The sequence below is a fragment of the Tachysurus vachellii genome, chromosome 8 (genome assembly GCF_030014155.1).
Source record: "Tachysurus vachellii isolate PV-2020 chromosome 8, HZAU_Pvac_v1, whole genome shotgun sequence".
In the NCBI taxonomy this organism is placed as follows: Eukaryota; Metazoa; Chordata; class Actinopteri; order Siluriformes; family Bagridae; genus Tachysurus; species Tachysurus vachellii.
This window is the reverse complement of record NC_083467.1, coordinates 14,378,737-14,396,836: the sequence shown is the minus strand read 5'-3', so window position 1 is coordinate 14,396,836 and position 18,100 is coordinate 14,378,737. Positions and strand designations below refer to the sequence as shown.

The 18,100-nt window shown below is 36.8% G+C and overlaps 1 protein-coding gene across 2 annotated transcripts; it reads right to left on the bottom strand.

The window, feature by feature from the left end:
- Positions 1–9,799: 9,799 nt before the first annotated feature.
- Positions 9,800–18,100, bottom strand: tnfsf11 (TNF superfamily member 11). Of its 2 annotated transcripts, XM_060876426.1 has the most exons (5): positions 17,857–18,100; positions 15,901–15,930; positions 11,679–11,805; positions 11,459–11,591; positions 9,800–11,343 (listed from the first exon to the last, which is right to left on the bottom strand). In XM_060876426.1, the coding sequence occupies exons 1-5, from the start codon at positions 18,043–18,045 to the stop codon at positions 11,178–11,180; spliced, it is 645 nt and encodes a 214-aa protein (XP_060732409.1). In that variant the 5' UTR covers positions 18,046–18,100; the 3' UTR covers positions 9,800–11,177. The 2 variants fall into 2 exon arrangements, with proteins under 2 accessions (XP_060732409.1, XP_060732408.1); XM_060876425.1 differs by having other exon boundaries at positions 9,800–11,591; positions 17,857–18,097.

Sequence of the window (18,100 nt, the reverse complement as noted above, 5' to 3'; positions counted from 1 at the left end):
CCTGACCTGATGAACTTCCTTTGCCCTAAGTCTCCTCAGAATTGAAAATTGACTTCCCTTGCCAGCATGTTTGAGGCATCACACTAACCTTCTTCCCATAGAGCAGAGAGGAGCACCTCATGCAGAAAACCACTAACGCATGGCTATGTGGCCACTTTGTGATGGTCCCAGCATGCTGCTAGTTTCCAAATTAAAGGCTATGACAGTGTTGGAGACCAAGCATCAACAGTTTGCCACTGACCTGTAGAGTGACGCTGTCATTACCTATGCCTTGTTCTGCCTGGAGTACTGGATGTTAGGATTGAATTTCTCAGTGTGCACAGAAGATTTGGGAAAACAATCAGTATTATTTTGATGACATTTTGATGTCAAAACATTGCTGAGTTATTTTTAAGAACCAGAATTAAACAGAGTAGTGTTTCCTGCTATTTATATTCAGTATTTTGTTTACAGCTAACAATACACTATAAATTGAACTAATCTCTTTTGGGCATATCTATTGGTCAAAAACATTTGTATGAGGTTGTCAGAGTGAAAATAAGAATAATATAAACAACTGCAATGAACCCAAAAGCAGAGGTCAGTTCGGTTTTACAAAAACATTCCAGCAAATAAACTCAGTGACTTAATTTAGAAGTTGCACAGGACAAAGCCCTGACCATGCTGTGGTCTTCTGTCTCAGTAATATCCTCAATGATACATCTGAACTCCCAACAGTATCCCAGTTTATTCACAGCGTAATCAGTTCAGGAGCCTGGGGGAGGCCTTTGACCAGAAGACAGTCAGACCACTTTCACAACACTGTAGCGAGTTATTGTGTAAAGTACAATTTCAGGCAATTGTGGTATTCTACAAAAGTGAGTCTCCAAAGACCAAAATGGTCCAGCTATACAATACAAAGAAAAAGAATGTTTTTATTCCACTAGATACCACAATTAATTTGAAACAAATAAAAATATAGGAAAGCATAAACCTTTTTCGATTTCCATACTAGTGGCACAGCACTGACTGGAAGACAATAAAACTGTGATGTTGAATCAGGATTCAAAACAGTGCACTGAGTAAGTGAGGGATTAAATGAATTTCGACTGTGTAACACTGAAATGTAAAAATCCTCTTTACTATAGAGTTAGAGCTGTTTTTTGGAAATGTGGCAATCCTCTTCAAGTCCTGCTGTTGTGTTGGACTGAAAAGTATGGGCTATGATAAGCTTAACAAATCAGATAGTTCAAAGCAAGCACACAGAGCAACCCACAGACCCAGCAAAGATCACGTAGTCAAACCAACTTTCATTTTCCAGTGACTTGTTATTCACATTATTCACATTATCTGCCAAAATGCATCTCTTTTTTTCTCTAAAAACAAATGTTACATTATTTTAGGTGGGGAATTGTGTATGCAGTGTTGTCTGTGTATTTTGAGATTAAATGTCTCTAAGAGTACTATTAGAGTATTTACTATAAATACAGTGTGTATGATGCATCATACATGATGCATGTATGATGTGTTGTAAAAAGTGATAGTGATAACAAAAATCTTAGTAGCACTTTGTATAAACTAGTGAACATGTGTACCAGAAAGATATAAAAATGATGGTATATGACATATATCATTAGACCATGTGTTTCAACACAATCTTGACATATGGTGGCCAGACATCCTATTCATCTACAGTAACTCACCACAGGTTATGACTCTTCTTAAGCAGTAATAGCCACTCCCTTGAAAGTATGCAGTCTCTAAACTAATGCAAAACAATGTTGTCATGTCTGTGTTTACAGTCTGCCTGCCGATTCCTGAAGCAATTACACAAATCATCCGATTAATAACTAAAACATCTTCTCGGAAGCCATATTCCAGCCAACCACCTGTTCTCGGCAGTCATGTGATACATGGCAAAATGACTTCTTATTATTTAAGATGATCATTTAATCAGTCGAGTGTACATGTCCAAGTCTGCTGTAAAGCTTTTCCGTGTTTGAAAAACTGTTGTGCATAATAAGGGATGGGGCTAGATCAAAAGCAGAAAGTCTTGTGCCCAGCCCCTTAGTAGTCGGCTGTATGGTGCCATGTGAAATTAGCATTGTCTAGAGATAAAGAGAGGGTCAAGATCAATTAGAGAGTTTAGTCAACCTTAACCAAAGCTTTAGAAGAACTGCCAGCTCACCTAGCATGATCATTCAGCATCTGGAGTGCAGTGTGGTGAAACAGGCACCAAATCTTGACCAGTGTTTAGCCTGACGCTTTCCACTCTGTGATTTGTTGAGTCACATGGGAGAAAGACAGGACCACCGCCGTGACTGAAATGAGCATAGTGTTCTCACGCTATCTCTGCACATTCAGCATCATATTCTTGTTTATTTAGGAGCTGCAATGAATATGCCTTGGTTTAAAAAGTTCTCATGCAATAACAAAAGAAAGCCTTGTACTGCATGGCTTGTGTGTGTATGAATATGTAAAGGTGTGTGATATACTACAGCACTGCCATGTTAAGATGTTAAGCTGTTTTGCAAATATACAAGGCAACAGTTGAGGTGACACAGATAACTGTCATCTGTGGTTTCATCTTTCCTATGTATGTCACATTCTGTGTTTATCTGTCAGATAAACATCTTTATGCACATGTAAGCATTGTACAGTAAGTGGAAAGCATGCGGTCAGTTGTCAGTGTCTTTAAATGAACAGTGAGTAAATTATTTTTATAAACACCTAAAATGCAGTTTATATTTGTAAACTCAAATACTTATGAGAGAGAAATGTGTACGTATTGTGTAATATGGTAAATTGGGCTTAGGGTAAAGCAACAAATGGAAAGAAATGCTTGAATTGAAATTGAATTACATTTTTTATTTAATTTAATATGCGTGCAAAAGCAATCATTCAGTCGTTTTCAATTACAGGCATGCAGTGCACATAAAGGTTATTGAAGCTGAACTAACAACTTCTACGGTGCTGCACTGCTTGCATGTATGCGTGTGGGGAACAACTAAAGGTGGAACATTCCAGTGGGCACAAAATTACAAGCATACCATAATGTCTGTTGTCAAATTTCAAAGCTTTTGTTTAGATCTGTTCAATGCATGTTGTAAAAGGACTAAGGAAACTGGTCTTCTCTGAGGTTTTCTTGCTCTTGCATGTCTGCCAAGAACACCAGAGAAGGCCAGTGATCTGTTTATGGAGGATGCGTGTTTGTGTGACCTGCAAGTGCAAGGCAGTGAATCATCTCATTTCTGTTTACTGTTTCACTGATTAATTTCTTATAACAGAGGCTTAGGACAGTCGTTCAGCTGCAAAGTGAATTACAGATTTATTAACATGCACATTCCGGTACAATAATGTTTCTATATTAACAAGCTCATTCAAAGGAGCATCCATCCCTCCATTTTTCTGTACTGACTATCCTAAACACGGTCGCAAGGCAAATGTATTACTACGAAGCCCACCTCAGATCTTGTGGTACAAAATCTACATAATCTCAGGCTGATAATAAATGGATTAAAACAAAGATAAGTATGTAGTCATTTATAATGTTTTCTGTAAAGAGAATTTTTATTTGACATTTATGAAAGGAGACATCATGATGCTTTAAAATAATGTCATTTTACACCATAGTAGAAACTTCAGGCAGACATCACAGGCTACTTTTTTTGATGTTTGTAATTTGTACTATTGTGCTTAAATACAAGTGTATGAAGATTTAAAAAAACTGCTATAAAGAGAAACCATCTGAGCAAACATCCTATATCACTCCACTGTGTGGAAACTTATTAGACTCAATATGAAACTCATGTCAAGTGAAATGGAAGATCTTTAACAGTGTAGTTAGAATTAAGGACACACAAAAGTTGGAGTTTGTGTTAGAACGCATGGTTTGTTCTCTGTTTATGTATTTATTGAGATAAAAGCCAGAAAACATCTCAATTTCTAAATATTATGACTGAAATGGGACTATTAAGCTACTGCTAACACTAGTGGTAATGTTAGGTCTAGATCATTAACATAGGGTGGGCTTTTTGATTAAGCATTTGTGTGTTTGAATTTTGTATGAGTCCAGCTGCTTCCACAGAGTTCTTTACACACTCTCTGTAATGACAAACAGATGTCAGCATCTGCAGCTGTATCATACACTATAATGATTCAGAGCTGTTATCCACTCCAGAGGGGCATAATAAAATCCTCTAGAATACTCGGATTTGTCAGCACCAATGCACGCACACACACACACACACACACACACACACATGCAAACATGCAAACTCCACACATGGTGGGGGAAGGAATTGAACCCCATTTATACCATCTACATAGGGACAGTTGGGGTCCCAAACAGAATAATGTGGGACTGCGTTCCTCTTTATGAGGCACTGAAAAATCTCCATTAATGATGACATACTGGTAGCTGTATATCAAGTAAGATCTAAACCATAAATTATGTCTGTCTAAACCAACTGTATTTTCAAGCCTGGCCATTACATTTTGTGTTCAAATAATGTGGGCAAATACATTCAAACGCGAGTAAACCAAGATAACCAGTCCATCAGTGACCACCTTCATCAGTGCTGATTCTGTACTTTGATGCTTCTGGAAACTAGCAGTAGAACTTTGTGCCACTTTTGTGATAGTAATATTAGTAATTTAAAGTATATTAAGTCAAGCACAAATATGCTTGGTCTAGTGGAGAATATAAATGTACAGAGCTTTTTATACCCAGTGTGACAAATTATGATAATAAAATGTTAATTGGATTATGATGCCTTCTGACCTAATGCTAGAAAAAGTGTTATATAAATACTGTTCCTGTACAGGAACTGACTAAACAGGTTCTGTTTAACTAAACTAAACTAATCTTTGTATCTTATTATCTTTGGCTCATCTTTTCTGTGTAGAAGCCCTACTAACCTTTATAGTTTTTGCAACAAACTGTAAAGCAGATGTTATCGGTGCTGGTGCAAACTGTAGATAAAAATAATGTTAACTGGGACACAGTGTGTCCCCGTTTGATACAGATATAGTTAAGATAACAAATGTGCATTATGCAGGATTGATGGATATTTGAATGATAAGCATTCAAAGATGAAAGATAATATCAAACCTGGCACAGCTACAGTGGTGTGAAAAAGTGTTTGCCCCATTCTGATTTTTATTTTTATTTTTTTGCACAATTGTCACTCTTTAAAGTTTCAGATCATCAAACAAATTAAAATATTATTCAAAGATAACACAAGTAAACACAGCATGCAGATTTTAAATGAAGGTTTTCAAGAACCAAACCCACATGGCCCTGTGTGAAAAAGTGTTTGCCTTCATGGCAGAGTTCCAAGACGGAAACCACTGCTGAGCAAAAAGAACATAAAGGCTTGTCTCAGATCTTGATGTTCCCCAAACCTTTGGGAATAAAAGAACATCATACCAGCAGTAAAATATGGTGGTGGTAGTGTGATGGTCTGGGACTGTTTTGCTGCTTCAGGACCTGGAAGACTTGCTGTGATAAATGGAACCATGAATTCTGCTGTCTAACTAAATATCCTCAAATCAAACCAAATCAAATTTTATTTGTCACATATACATACTTACAGAGTACGACATGCAGTGAAATGCTTTTTGCATCTGTCTGGAATTCAAACATAAGGAATGCAATTTCTCAGAGTTTTTCTGAATTCAGCTCGGTCATAGTCAGTGCCACTTACAGTATATTCCACCTCAAGTGGACACGGACACTGCAGTATGGGACTTACAGTACATGAGACTTATCCTGAAGGACAATTTGCGGCCATCTGTTCGTGACCTCAAGCTGAAGCGAACTTGGGTTCTGCAGCAGGATAATGACCCAAAACACACCAGCGAGTCCACCTCTGAATGGCTAAAGAAAAACAAAAAGAAGACTTTGGAGTGGCCTAGTCAAAGTCCTGACCTGAATCCTATTGAGATGCCGTGGCATGACCTGAAAAAGGTGGTTCATGCTCAAAAAACCTCCAATGTGGCTGAATTACAACAATTCTGCAAAGATGAGTGGACCAAAACTCCTCCACAGCGCTGTAACAGACTCAATGCAAATTATTGCAAACGCTTGATTGCAGGTTTGAATTTTTTTTCCCTTAATAAAAAAAAAACTTTTTTACTTGTGTTATCTTTGACTAATATTTCAATTTTTTGATGATCTGAAACACTAAAGTGTGACAAACATGCAAAAAAATAAATAAATCAGGAAGGGGGCCAACAATTTTTCACACCACTGTATAATGTATGCTAACTGTGAATATATCTTTCCTTATTCCTTCTGGATACAGATACCGATAAGATCACAAACACAATTTCAAGTCAGTATATCACTCATTCACATCTCAGGGGGAATTAAGAGTAGCCAATACACCTACTGGCATGGGAGGTTGCAGGAAACTGGAGAGACAAGGATAAGGAAAGAACATGTGGAACTCCACACAGACAATACCCTGAGCTCATCATTGTACCCTGGAGCTGTGGGGTGGCAATGCTAACTACTGCACCACTGTGCTTCCCATTTGTACAACATAGGCATAAATCAATTCAACAAACAATTCAGTTTCCTTAATGATCATCACAAGCCTGGAATGTCAATCTTTAAATCAATGTACAATGTGTGTGGTAGCTTTTTATACAAATGGAAACAGAAGCAAATGTAAAATATCAGTTGCTGCACTATCATTAAATTCACACTAAGCTGCTCAGCTAGTGTGATTAAAGCATGCATATGCAGACAGCTTTATCATAAGCCTGCAATAGTCTCTCTTACTTTGAAGAAGGAGGCCCATCATTTCTGGATTACTTAAAAATAACATCATCATGGATGAATCATAAGGGGATTCCTTCTCTGAAACCACAACATCCCTTTTATTTGTTATTGAAATAACAATGAAGCATCACTTTAATTTACATTAATTCCATGCAAATCTGTTGCAATTGCAGTTATTTTTAGAATGACGTCCATACTATTTCCTCTTAGTCTCTGAACTCAGAATATGCATCAATTTCTCCAATCCATATATACATTCTTTTCTCATGTCACTACATATATCTTTTATATTAAATAAATTTTATACTATATCTTTTATATGATTCATGCATATTTCTCCCTTTTTGTTTTATGTTGCCTCTGTATATATATAAAAAATAAATAAATTAAAATAATTTAAATATTAAATAATAAAATAAATTTCATGTTAAAATGAAATTCAGTAAACAGAAGTTTGTGGAAGCTTACAGACTGCTCTCAGGGTGACAGTGAAGGAAAATGTAGATGTCTGTTATTTAGATTACTAGGAAATAGCAAATATCACAGAAGGTTACTCTAATTTAGCATAACAATGAAAGTAAATGATGTGGTGAAGCCTACAACCAACCAATGTGGCTTGTCTGAGACACTAAGTTATTTCATTGTGGTATACGGGAGCTGGCAATAATAAACCTAACCATTAAAGCATGACATGAAAGTTTACACAGCAAGCTAACCAGCATTTACCATAACCAGCAGGGCTTTTTAATACACTCTCTTCTTATTCTTAGTTAAATATATACGTTTTTAAAAATATTATTCAGTAATTACAATAAATTATTTAGTAACTAATGTGAAACTAATAAGATTTATGACTATCAGAGTGAGAAAAGCATTTCAAGACCTAACAACACGTCCTGGGAGTTTAATGGTTTAAAGTAGCTCGTGAATGGATTTATGATCAATGACTGAAGATCACAAATAGATGCTGTCATTTCGGATATCCTTTTTGGAAAATAAACACCTTATACCAAATAAACACAAAATAAACATAATAATTATGGTATTAATTGGTATTGGTATACAGAATAGTAAACATAATTGGTATATTATTGGTAAACAGCTTTAATACCACTGTATTATATCCAAGAATGTTTCAGAAATAAAATGTTCTACAAGAAATAGAGGGTGGAAATTTGTTAAACAAGGAAAGAAAATCCTTGCTGGCTACAAAAGAAATTTGCAAGCTGTGGTATCTGACAAAGAGGATGTTACTAATACTTAGTAATACGTTCAGACCATTTTCTTAGCCACAATAGCTTTTTTTCCTTTTTTTAAAGCCATCAAATATAAACTGTACATTATCGTTTATAAAACAGTGAATTGTTTTGTTTGTTTGTTTAATTGATTGGCTTTTTTTAATTGTTTGCTGCAGTGGATATGTTGACTTCTACAAAACACTATGTTGACACTACAAAAATCAACATAATAATAGTTATATTACAGAAAATCTATATAGTAATTTAGGGGCCTTGTTTAGGGGCCCAGTGATGGCAGCTTGGTGCACTTGAACTTGTAACCTTCTGATTGGTAGTTCAACACCTTAACCAATAGTATTCAGTGGAACTAGAAGACGCAATTGTGTATCGTAATGACAATGTACCTGTGCACAAAGTGAGCTCCATAAAGACATGGTTGCAAATGCTGGTGAGGAAGAACAAAGGTACGAATGGGATGAACTGTAGTTATAACTGGAAGCCAGACTCCTCTGATGGCTCACACAATGTCAGCACCTGACCTCACTAATGCTCTTGTGGCTGAATGGGCATTGATGGAAATCCTTCTAAAGGGTGGAGATTATTATAAAAGCGAAGGGAGACTAAACCTTGAATGATATCAAAAGTATATATATGTGTGTGATTGGTCAGGTGTCCACATACTTTTGGCAATATAGTGCATCACTGCATATAAAACCTTTAATGACAATTAGCTAAAATATATTAAAATTGGCATTTAGCAACATTTAGCAACTATTCCCCATGCTTGTTGGCCTCTAACTTCATCATTAGTTACAAAAAAGTGGTTTATTAGCCTGTAACCACGAGGGACCACAAGTGCAACTAATCAAAACATAACTAGTCAATAACATATCAGTCAGTCTTTGGTCTGAGCCGTGATGGATCACGCAGATTGGAACTGTGCTGTCCAAGGTCCTGAAGCATGTGGGCACACAAGCCGAGGTCAGTACATTTCTGTTGTTGTTGCCCAAACTTGAATGGATAGCTTTCAGTTAGAGTTCTTTCTGAAATGTGGCATAGAACAAAAATAACCAAGGCTTAGTAAGCAAAGAAGGAATGTGTGAGCGTGCAAACTTCTAAGTAACCTTACTGTGCATTACAAGCTCACAGCTGCATCATAAATCCTACCTTAAAGCCATTTTCATCCCACCACAAAATCCTATAAAAAAGTTCATTAATCGTATAATGTATCAATGCTCCATGTTCTGCTGACAAAAGCACCATTTGGTTATAAAACATGTCTTTGTTTCATTCAATGCCCCTACCCACCCCACATCTGACCACTATGTGGGAAACTCACCTCTCGTGACTGGAATCCAGTAGAAAAATTTGGAAAGCAACACTGGTTGGATGTACTTAGGATAGTAAATCAGTGTTTATTAGCCTGAAACAGCTGGGTGTTATTACTGATATGACACATGCATTTCACATGTAAAGAACACAGGAAAAAAGGACTCTAACAGCTCCAGCAAACCACTGTAAGAGAACAAAAGGGAGAGAAGGCTTTAAACTGTTCCAATCCACATAACAATCTTTACATTACCGAGTTATAATCTTACTTATTTCACAGACACTTTTCGTAGACATAGGCAGAATATTGATATTGATAATTGAAATAGCATTGCTTAATGACCAAGCAGTGACTCTCTCACTAATCAGGGGTTAAAATTACCCATCCTTATGTACTGACCTAGCTGATGAATAACTTATTTGTACTAAACTTTTCACAAAAAGAAAAACCACAAATACAGCATTTTAGGCATATTTAGAAAAGTATTTTTATTAGTTTGAATGATATAAATAAACAATACTATTAAACTAAACATTTGTTGATATGAAAAATCTTTAAAATTTTAAGTTTGAAATTTAACTTGTATGTTGTACAGCAATAAATGCTGCTTTGAATGAGAATTTGTGCACAGAATTGTCAAATACAAGATACATAAATACAAAGTTTCTTTAATGAGAAACCACTCAAAATAAGGTTTAAAAGGAGCCCTGTGCTTCCCCCATTTGCAAAAAAGCGCATTTACAACTGACCTACAGTCAATGCATGTCATCCAAAACCTGTGGAAAGAAAGGAGCTTAGACAGACATACACACTGTACAAGAGTTTTATAATAAGATAGAACATTTTACAAATGTCCATCTCTATGTTCATCATAAAAAATAAATAAATACATTTAGTGCATTTTCTCATCTCCCCCAAAAAGAGTGAAATGAAAAAGAACTCTTTAAATTAGCATGTACCAAACTCAGTTTGGTTCACTGTATTCATGTCAATCTTTTCTGCTCTCACAATGACTAAAAGACAGTCCAGCTATCTTTGATTTTGTTTCACTTTGTTTAAAGAAATTTTGCATAACCAACAAAAATCCCATTTATATAACTAACTAAGGCACAAATCAGACCTCTAACAGCCTTTTTGTTCATCTTTTAACATTGTATCAATTAGGAGTTTCAAAATCAGTGCCAAATTTGCTCCAGGACTTCGACTTGCTAAGCAGAGCATAAGGAATATTTAATTGAAGGTTTTAAGCAGAGGTTCTAAATCTCAGATCTGAGAGGACAGCATTACATGTGTTTTAACTGCTTAATACACCTGCTTCAGCTCTGGAAAGGTTGGCTGTCTCCATATGGACACTGTTTATGTAGTCGAAGAAATGGGACTAAAAACCATTATTTCAAGGTGTGACCGCAAACTGCTGCAATTCCAAACTCTGACCAGCCACTTACAGCAATCCCTTGAACTTCCACAATTAACTACCCCAAGTGATTATCAGGTGACATATATCAGGAAGTGTGTTCCTAGATTTAACACTCACAAACTCAGTTTCTTACTGCAAAGTTTTGTACAAAAGTATAAAAAGCAAGTGAAGTCTGCAATGAAGTAGCAATGCAGTCTAACCAACTGAGGCAGTTAATGTTAACATGCCAAAATGTTTATATCAAAAGTGAACAGTCTGATGTGCCCTTAATGATGTACAATATAAACCAATATTGAAAAAAGTCAGAAGTCAGTGATCTAAAATATAAGTGCTCAGTGGTTCTTGGTCATGTTGAAATTGTTCATAAGGTTGTAAAATGTGCATAAACCAGTTCAGTAGCAAAAATGAACAAAAGTCAGGTGTTCATTTTAAAAACACCAAAGTAAGTCCCCTCAGGTTCTGGATCCAAGAGCCATGAATTGGACACGTTGACAAAAAGGCCATCGCTTTCTCCCAACCGGACACCTCTTCCTTGTTGCACACAGTACATGTTGTAGTTTGGGTCACTCCAGTTGAACGTCCCGCCACTCTTTGAAAGCAGCACAGGTTTGAGATTAGACTGGGTGTGACTCTCATGGAAAATATACTGAATCAGCTGGACGTTGCTAACGTCCTGTTTCTTTGAGGCGTGATCAGGAGCATACCGGAAACAGGTCTTGCAATAAACGTAATACAATCCTTGTTCCTTCATCACAAATCGTCCCTCATGGTAATTGACCTTCATCAGCGTGCCATGATACTGGTTCCAATGGATAGTTGTCACAACCTTGGAGTCAGCTGAAAATTCAATTTAAGTAACGGGTTAAAACTTTAACATCAGTGCAATAAATGTCCAGATATAGCTGAATAGTAGTGTTTGCTTACTGCTTGCAAAGTCCATGGGCGTCTTGACAGAAAGGTGTGCTATGGGTGTTTGATCTTTTTTTCGGGGTTTTTCCTTTTTCTTGATGTCTCTGAATGCACCTGCGATTATGGGTTCAGAATGAACTTCCTGGAGAACAACAGAATAAAACGGCATGTAACCTTTGGGAGAACTTGGGAAGAAAATTAGAGCAATGTGACCTAGAGCCTGGCTATTATATATTAAAAAAAATATATAAAAATGAGGAGAAATATGCTTTAGATGGAAACTACAGAGTCACTGAATACATTCCCACCTGTACATATATAAATGTTCATATTGCTTGATGAGCAAGACATTTACATATGAGTTAGAACATAAAACTAGGATGTTAACTGGGATTATTATACAAGTAAAGCCTCTATTGTTGCAATACTAATGCAAACTCTAGTTATTTCCACACATGGCAAATACCGGTTAAGTAAGTACTGTGGAATGAAGACTTTTCACACAGCAGCGCCAAAAAACCTGCATGAGAACATGTGTGTCAAATCATGAGAACATGTGACAAACCTGGTATCAAGTTTCAGATTGATAAAAGATAAGTTCAGCATGTCATTTATTTAAAAAATCTTATATGTAACTATCCAAATAATTGATTAAGAAAGGAATGATAACATTTTTCAATTAAAACCGAAATTGTACGTTGTCTAAGTTCTCTCAATTTCAGTGATTTCAATTCAGTGATTTCTGCAACAACAACCAAGATTTGAGAAATAACAAGATTGTGAATATAGTGTAAATAAATGACACAGTGGAAAATGTAATAGCTGAAGACGAATGCAATTAGACAATTGTAATATTATGTACAAAGGTTGTGTGCAAAATGGCGATTTATCTACAGCAGTGTACAGACTGTTGTGTGTGTGATGAAAAAAGACAGAATGTGGCCCCATTTGGCCCGTGACTGAATTGCAATCATTTCCTGTAACATTGCATGTTAATGAGGCTGGCGCTGGCCTTTGTTATGATGTCTCTTGGAGAAAACAAATGTCAAATAGAACCAAAGCGTACATGAAAACATGCAGAGCATACGCTTAGTGTTTGCCATGGAAGACAGCTAATACTGCGCCTTTGCCTTTACAAATAAGGAAACAATGTTGAGATTTTCCGCATGAATGAGTTTATTAAACATCAGATGGCAGAAAGCGATGAAAGAAATCTTGTTTTGTGTGTGCAAGAATCCTAAAGTTTAGAGTGCACTCTAAACCATTGTGAAAGTTTGTTTTAATTCATGACCACTATCTACATCATCTGTTGTCTATGTGTGATTATTGTGGAAATATATTTCAACTAAAAACCTGTTTACGCAACATACAGCAAAAGTCCAAGAGCACTTGTCTTTTTATGAGAATGGAATTTGTATTTGTTTTTCCATCCAATGCAGCTTAAAAGCAACAAAAAACCTTGGTTCCTGCTTAATCATTCATAAATTTTACATGTCCCAAAGACCCAGATAACTGGATTACTTTATACTTTTATGTAGAATGGTTGTAGTTTTGTCATTTCACACTACATTCACATATTTTAACTGTGTATTACTGTAATTCATCAACCGTCGTAGACTTCAAGTATACGAGTAAGTTTAGACTGAACAGGTTTTCTGTTTTTAGGACATGGAAAGTCATAGATCACTGATGTGATTTAGGTGAGATAAAGATGGCACATTCTTGTATCTTTACAATCTCAGAAGGGTGTTTAACTTAAGGAATGCTACAGGTTTTTTTTGGCTTGGGGGTTTGGCAGCCAAACTTCGGAGTCACATACACTCTCAAAAAGCAAGGACATTGAACTGCGAACAGTACAAATAGGAAGATTAACAAAACTGGGCATCCATTTCAGTATAAGAATTAGGTTCTGGGTTTTATTCAGGATAGACATTTTAATTTTATTTGTTGAGTTTGTAGTTTTGCACTTATTTGATAGCTATGATAAAAATAGGCAAGTTAACATCAATTATATTCACCAACTGCAGTTTATTTGCTCTCTTTTAAGACAAAGATAAAGCTCAAGGTGACTCTACTGATCTTTTGTGTATGTTATATGTGTTTTTCATTTCAATTTCATGAAAATCTACACAAAGCATTTTCATTATAAATCACACATTTCTTATTTGTTTGTTTTTTAGTGTTTTAGCTTATTTTTTGGCTTCAAATTAACAAAGGATGTGTATCAGCTATTACTGGGTTAAGACTGTCAGATAATTCTGACACGTTGCTAATTAATATGGATTAATGAATAGTTTTTTTTAAATAGCAAGAATGTGAGGGTAAAAGAGGAGGACACGGTGGGCCACACAATTTTCCCAGGGTGCTGCAATTTTCTGAATAAAATGTTTAATTTATTTCTAAAATGTATTTTTGCATACGTTGAGCCCTTTTTTTTTATTAAATAATTATCAAAGACAGGACAAAGCTCTAGAGCACACATCTTAACCAACAGACTGCAGAGCTTTTACATGCAGGTTGACTCCATTCATGCCGAAGTGTACTGCAGTGGGCATTTTTTTATATATGGATTCATAGATATTTGATTTCTTTGAATGGTGAAACAAATAGATACAATGAAAATGTCGATATCTCAAATGTATTTTATTTGTACGAAAAATGTTCCTATTTTAGTGTGTGCACAGGAAAACAAAAAATAAATAAAATAAGGCATTTACTCATTTCAAAATAAAAACAAATGACGTTTTAATTCTGAGAGATCCATTAAGTGTTTCAAATGAATCCTACTGGAAGTACATGGTACTGCACTAAAACAGACCTGCCAGGAAATTGTTCAGATTTTAGAAAATAGTACTTTTAATTATGTTGACTGTTGCAAAGCTTTGAAGTGATGCGTTATAACATTACATGATTACAGTCGGTTTTGCTGTTTATAAACTGATGGGCTGATGAATTAAATCTGGGAAAGCTTCATCAAAATCCACAGCTACATTACCAAACATCAGCCGTTCACATGTGCTGCCCTTAACTGAGTTCAAATACTCTTCTGTGCTAGAGAACAGTACAAGGTGTCAAATGCTTCTGAACTATAATACAATGTTTTTCACAATAGTATAGCTATCATTCCACAGTAAACACAACAAGGACAGTTGTGATTAAAAGCTTTGATTAGCTGTCTTCTCTGCAGTGTTCTGGATGCTGTTCAGCTACGACCGTAAGAGTTTGGGAGGCCCACATACAAAGCTCAGGCCGCTATACACAACTTTGAGGATTTAAACACTGGCTTTTTAGTTTTTCTTAGAAAAAACATTTGAGGCTATGCAAACTTTCAAGCTGACAGTTCATAGTGAAAAGAGCATGACCAAGAACTCATTGCTCAAATGCTTATAAACATAATGAGATAATACACTACTATTCCCAGGCCATGTGGGTGGTTTGAGTCAGTGCTACTACGGGCCAAAAATCTATCAAATTATATTGAGAGTGTCATAAATACGTACAAGCTACAAAATAACAAGCTCTAACATTTTTACGTGTTTCCCATGTGCTGCCATGAGGCACCTGCACTGATGATTAGTGTTAGTGATTATGAGGTCCATTACCAAAGCCACATGCGATGCACTGCATTTCTCTCATAAGTCATTGAGAAGGAATGAGAAGCAGCAGCAAGGACAGAAGCACTGACATGCACCTCATAATTCCCTGTTTCGAAACCAACCCCAGGTTATGTAAACATGCTCCTTGTTATAAATCTATATGAGGAGACTGATGACATGCATGTTAATTCCTTATAGTGGTTATCCTGACAGACAGCAGGCCCAAGCTCTCTGGCTTGACCTTTACACAGGCAGCCCCAACCACCACAGTTAAGGAAATGGTTTACAGCAGCTGCGGTATGTAGCTCAATGTTTATCTTCTGCTTTAAACAAATTATGAGAAAACAGTGGCTCCGTGCCTGTACAAGAGCAGCAAGAATATCCTTGATGTCAACAAAAGAGAATCATTATTTCTACCAAGTTAAATAGCATTATATGTTCATTTTAAGTTTACTTGGAATTAAAGAGCACTAGTTTTACTTGGAAATGACTCGTTTTATCAGCTAAGCAGACTTAAAAAAAAAGAACTAAACACCAAAGCTGCAGAGCACCAAATAAAGATAAGAACCCCTTTTGTGTAAGAACTCTTCTGTGGCGTAATCAGTGCAAAAGCAGTTAAATCTCAACACAAAGACACTCACCTCTATAGGCCGAGCTGAAGAAAGGTCGACCTGGAAAATAACAAACATGATTCAGTCCTGCATCTGTATTCAATCACTTGCTTGTAAAATGGCTTATAAATCGACTCAATATGGGGCAGTTGCATGCTTTGTCATTTGTATGAACTTAAAAAAAAACATACAGGGTTTTGTTTTGTTCACAGAGCAAACCTGAGACAGATGTGTAGATGTGTAGATATCTGAACGCATGAACTGATGGATCTCAGGCTTGTTAAGCAAAAATGACATTTGTGATGGAAGCAGTTTATTCTGAGAAGACAACACAACTACCAAATCATTCGTACACCAGGGCACATTTTAATTGCTGTGATTAAAATATGCGAGCCAAAGCATGCTCATTATACAGGTGACAATGTCCATGACTCCTTCCATTGCATATGCAGGTTAAACTGCAATTTGTCTAAGATAAGTGTGATGTGTGTGGATTAGCATTTTCTTATAATATAACTAATTAGATTCAAGATGTTATTGTTTCATTTACTCGTTCCATTTTCCTCAATAATACAAGAAAAGAAGTTACTTTTACCCACAGTAAAAAAAGAAATGTTCTTCATCTGAATTTCTCTCTGCATCCAAAGCCAATCTGAACTTTCTGCCAAATACAACTGAAATTCATCTTGTGTCTTTCTTTGGGCTCTACCACAGGACATAAAAGCCTCTCACACACTTATACACTAGTCTTCATGCCAAAGCCTCACAACACAGGATTCACAGTAAAGACTCATCAACAGCAAAAAAAACTGAATCTGGCCTTCATTAAGATTTATATCATGTTGTGATGCCTGCGTTTGTGTGTGTGTTTGTACATGTGTGTGTGTGTGGTGCATGTGTGTGTGTGAGTGTGTGTGTGTTAAATTAATGATCAGTTCAATATTAAACCCCTAAATAAGCAAATGGGAGCTGAGAAGATCTAAAACATGTTTACTACACAAATCCTGCTTTCTGTCCGGGGCTAAAAAGATCCTCTCTCTCTCTCTCTCTCTCTCTCTCTCTCTCTCTCTCTCTATATATATATATATATATATATATATATATATATATATATATATATATATATATATATGTGTGTGTGTGTGTGTGTGTATATATATGTGTGTGTGTCTCTCTCTATGTCTCTCTCCTTCTCTCTCACTCTTTCTTTTTCTCTCCCTCTCTCTCCCTCTGTGTCTCTCTCTCACTCCCTCTCACTCTATGTCAAATTTAATAAAGTATCCCAAAAACTGGAAGCAGATTGTTTTAATGAATGTCATTTCCAGCCTTTTCCTCTCACACCAGCATCCTTTAGCACTGTGAAAGCACAGCAGCCTCCAGAGCGTAGAGACACCTCTGGCTTATAAAAGTCCCACAAACCCTTTGAACGGCTCGGAGTTGTGCGCTAGCACACTGACAAACACCGCTGAACACCGCTGAACACTGCCACATGCGATTATCGAGTCGGAAAATCAAGCTCGTGCTGTTGTGCGCGTGCCAAAACCCAAACCAGTGAGGCGACATGCTGTGGCGTTGTTTTTTTTTTTTTGTTTTGTTTTGTTTGTTTGTTTCGAAGAACTTAAACGGCGCGAACACGTTGCTTGAAGATGAACTTCAAAAAAGGGCGTCTAAGCGACACATACATGCTGAGATAAGCCCCAACCGCCATTTCCAGCTTTGCACATAAGTGAGTCGCTGCGATTTACAGCGGACACGCAGGTAAAAGCGAAACCGCGCGCGCACTGAAACTTACAACACAGCTTAGGTTTGTGCGGTAATCTGATACTTTTCTAACAGCTCGTACTTTAGAACAAAAAAAACACATGCACACACAAACACACACACACACTCACACACAAATAACTTCAAGGTCAACACAGTTGCACTGAGCTCACGCGCGTCACGGCTCGTGCTGTAATCGTGCCAGTGTGCTTTTGCATGGCTCACCTCGCGGAGATAACCGGTCAAGTGCAGCAGAATGGTGACACTGGACGCGACCTGCAGCAGCCCCATCACGGCCAGCGTGCCGAAAATCAGCGGCTTATGGGCGCTTTGGGTCGGTGGCTGGAAGCGCGATCCCCCGTTTTCCATGTCCATATGGTTCCGCAGGTAACCGTGATAATCATTAGCTGCCATGAGCGCGCGGTTCTAATAACCTCCTCGGTGCAGGAAGTCAGTAATGTGCGCGGAT

Excerpts from the sequence above, each read along its gene's own strand:
- tnfsf11 (XM_060876425.1), bottom strand. The coding sequence starts at position 18,045 with ATGGCAGCTAATGATTATCACGGTTACCTGCGGAACCATATGGACATG. Across the intron at positions 15,931-17,856 it reads TGACCGGTTATCTCCGCGAG|GTCGACCTTTCTTCAGCTCG; the intron begins GTGAGCCATGCA and ends GTTATTTTCCAG. Across the intron at positions 11,592-11,678 it reads GCCCATGGACTTTGCAAGCA|CTGACTCCAAGGTTGTGACA; the intron begins GTAAGCAAACAC and ends TTGAATTTTCAG.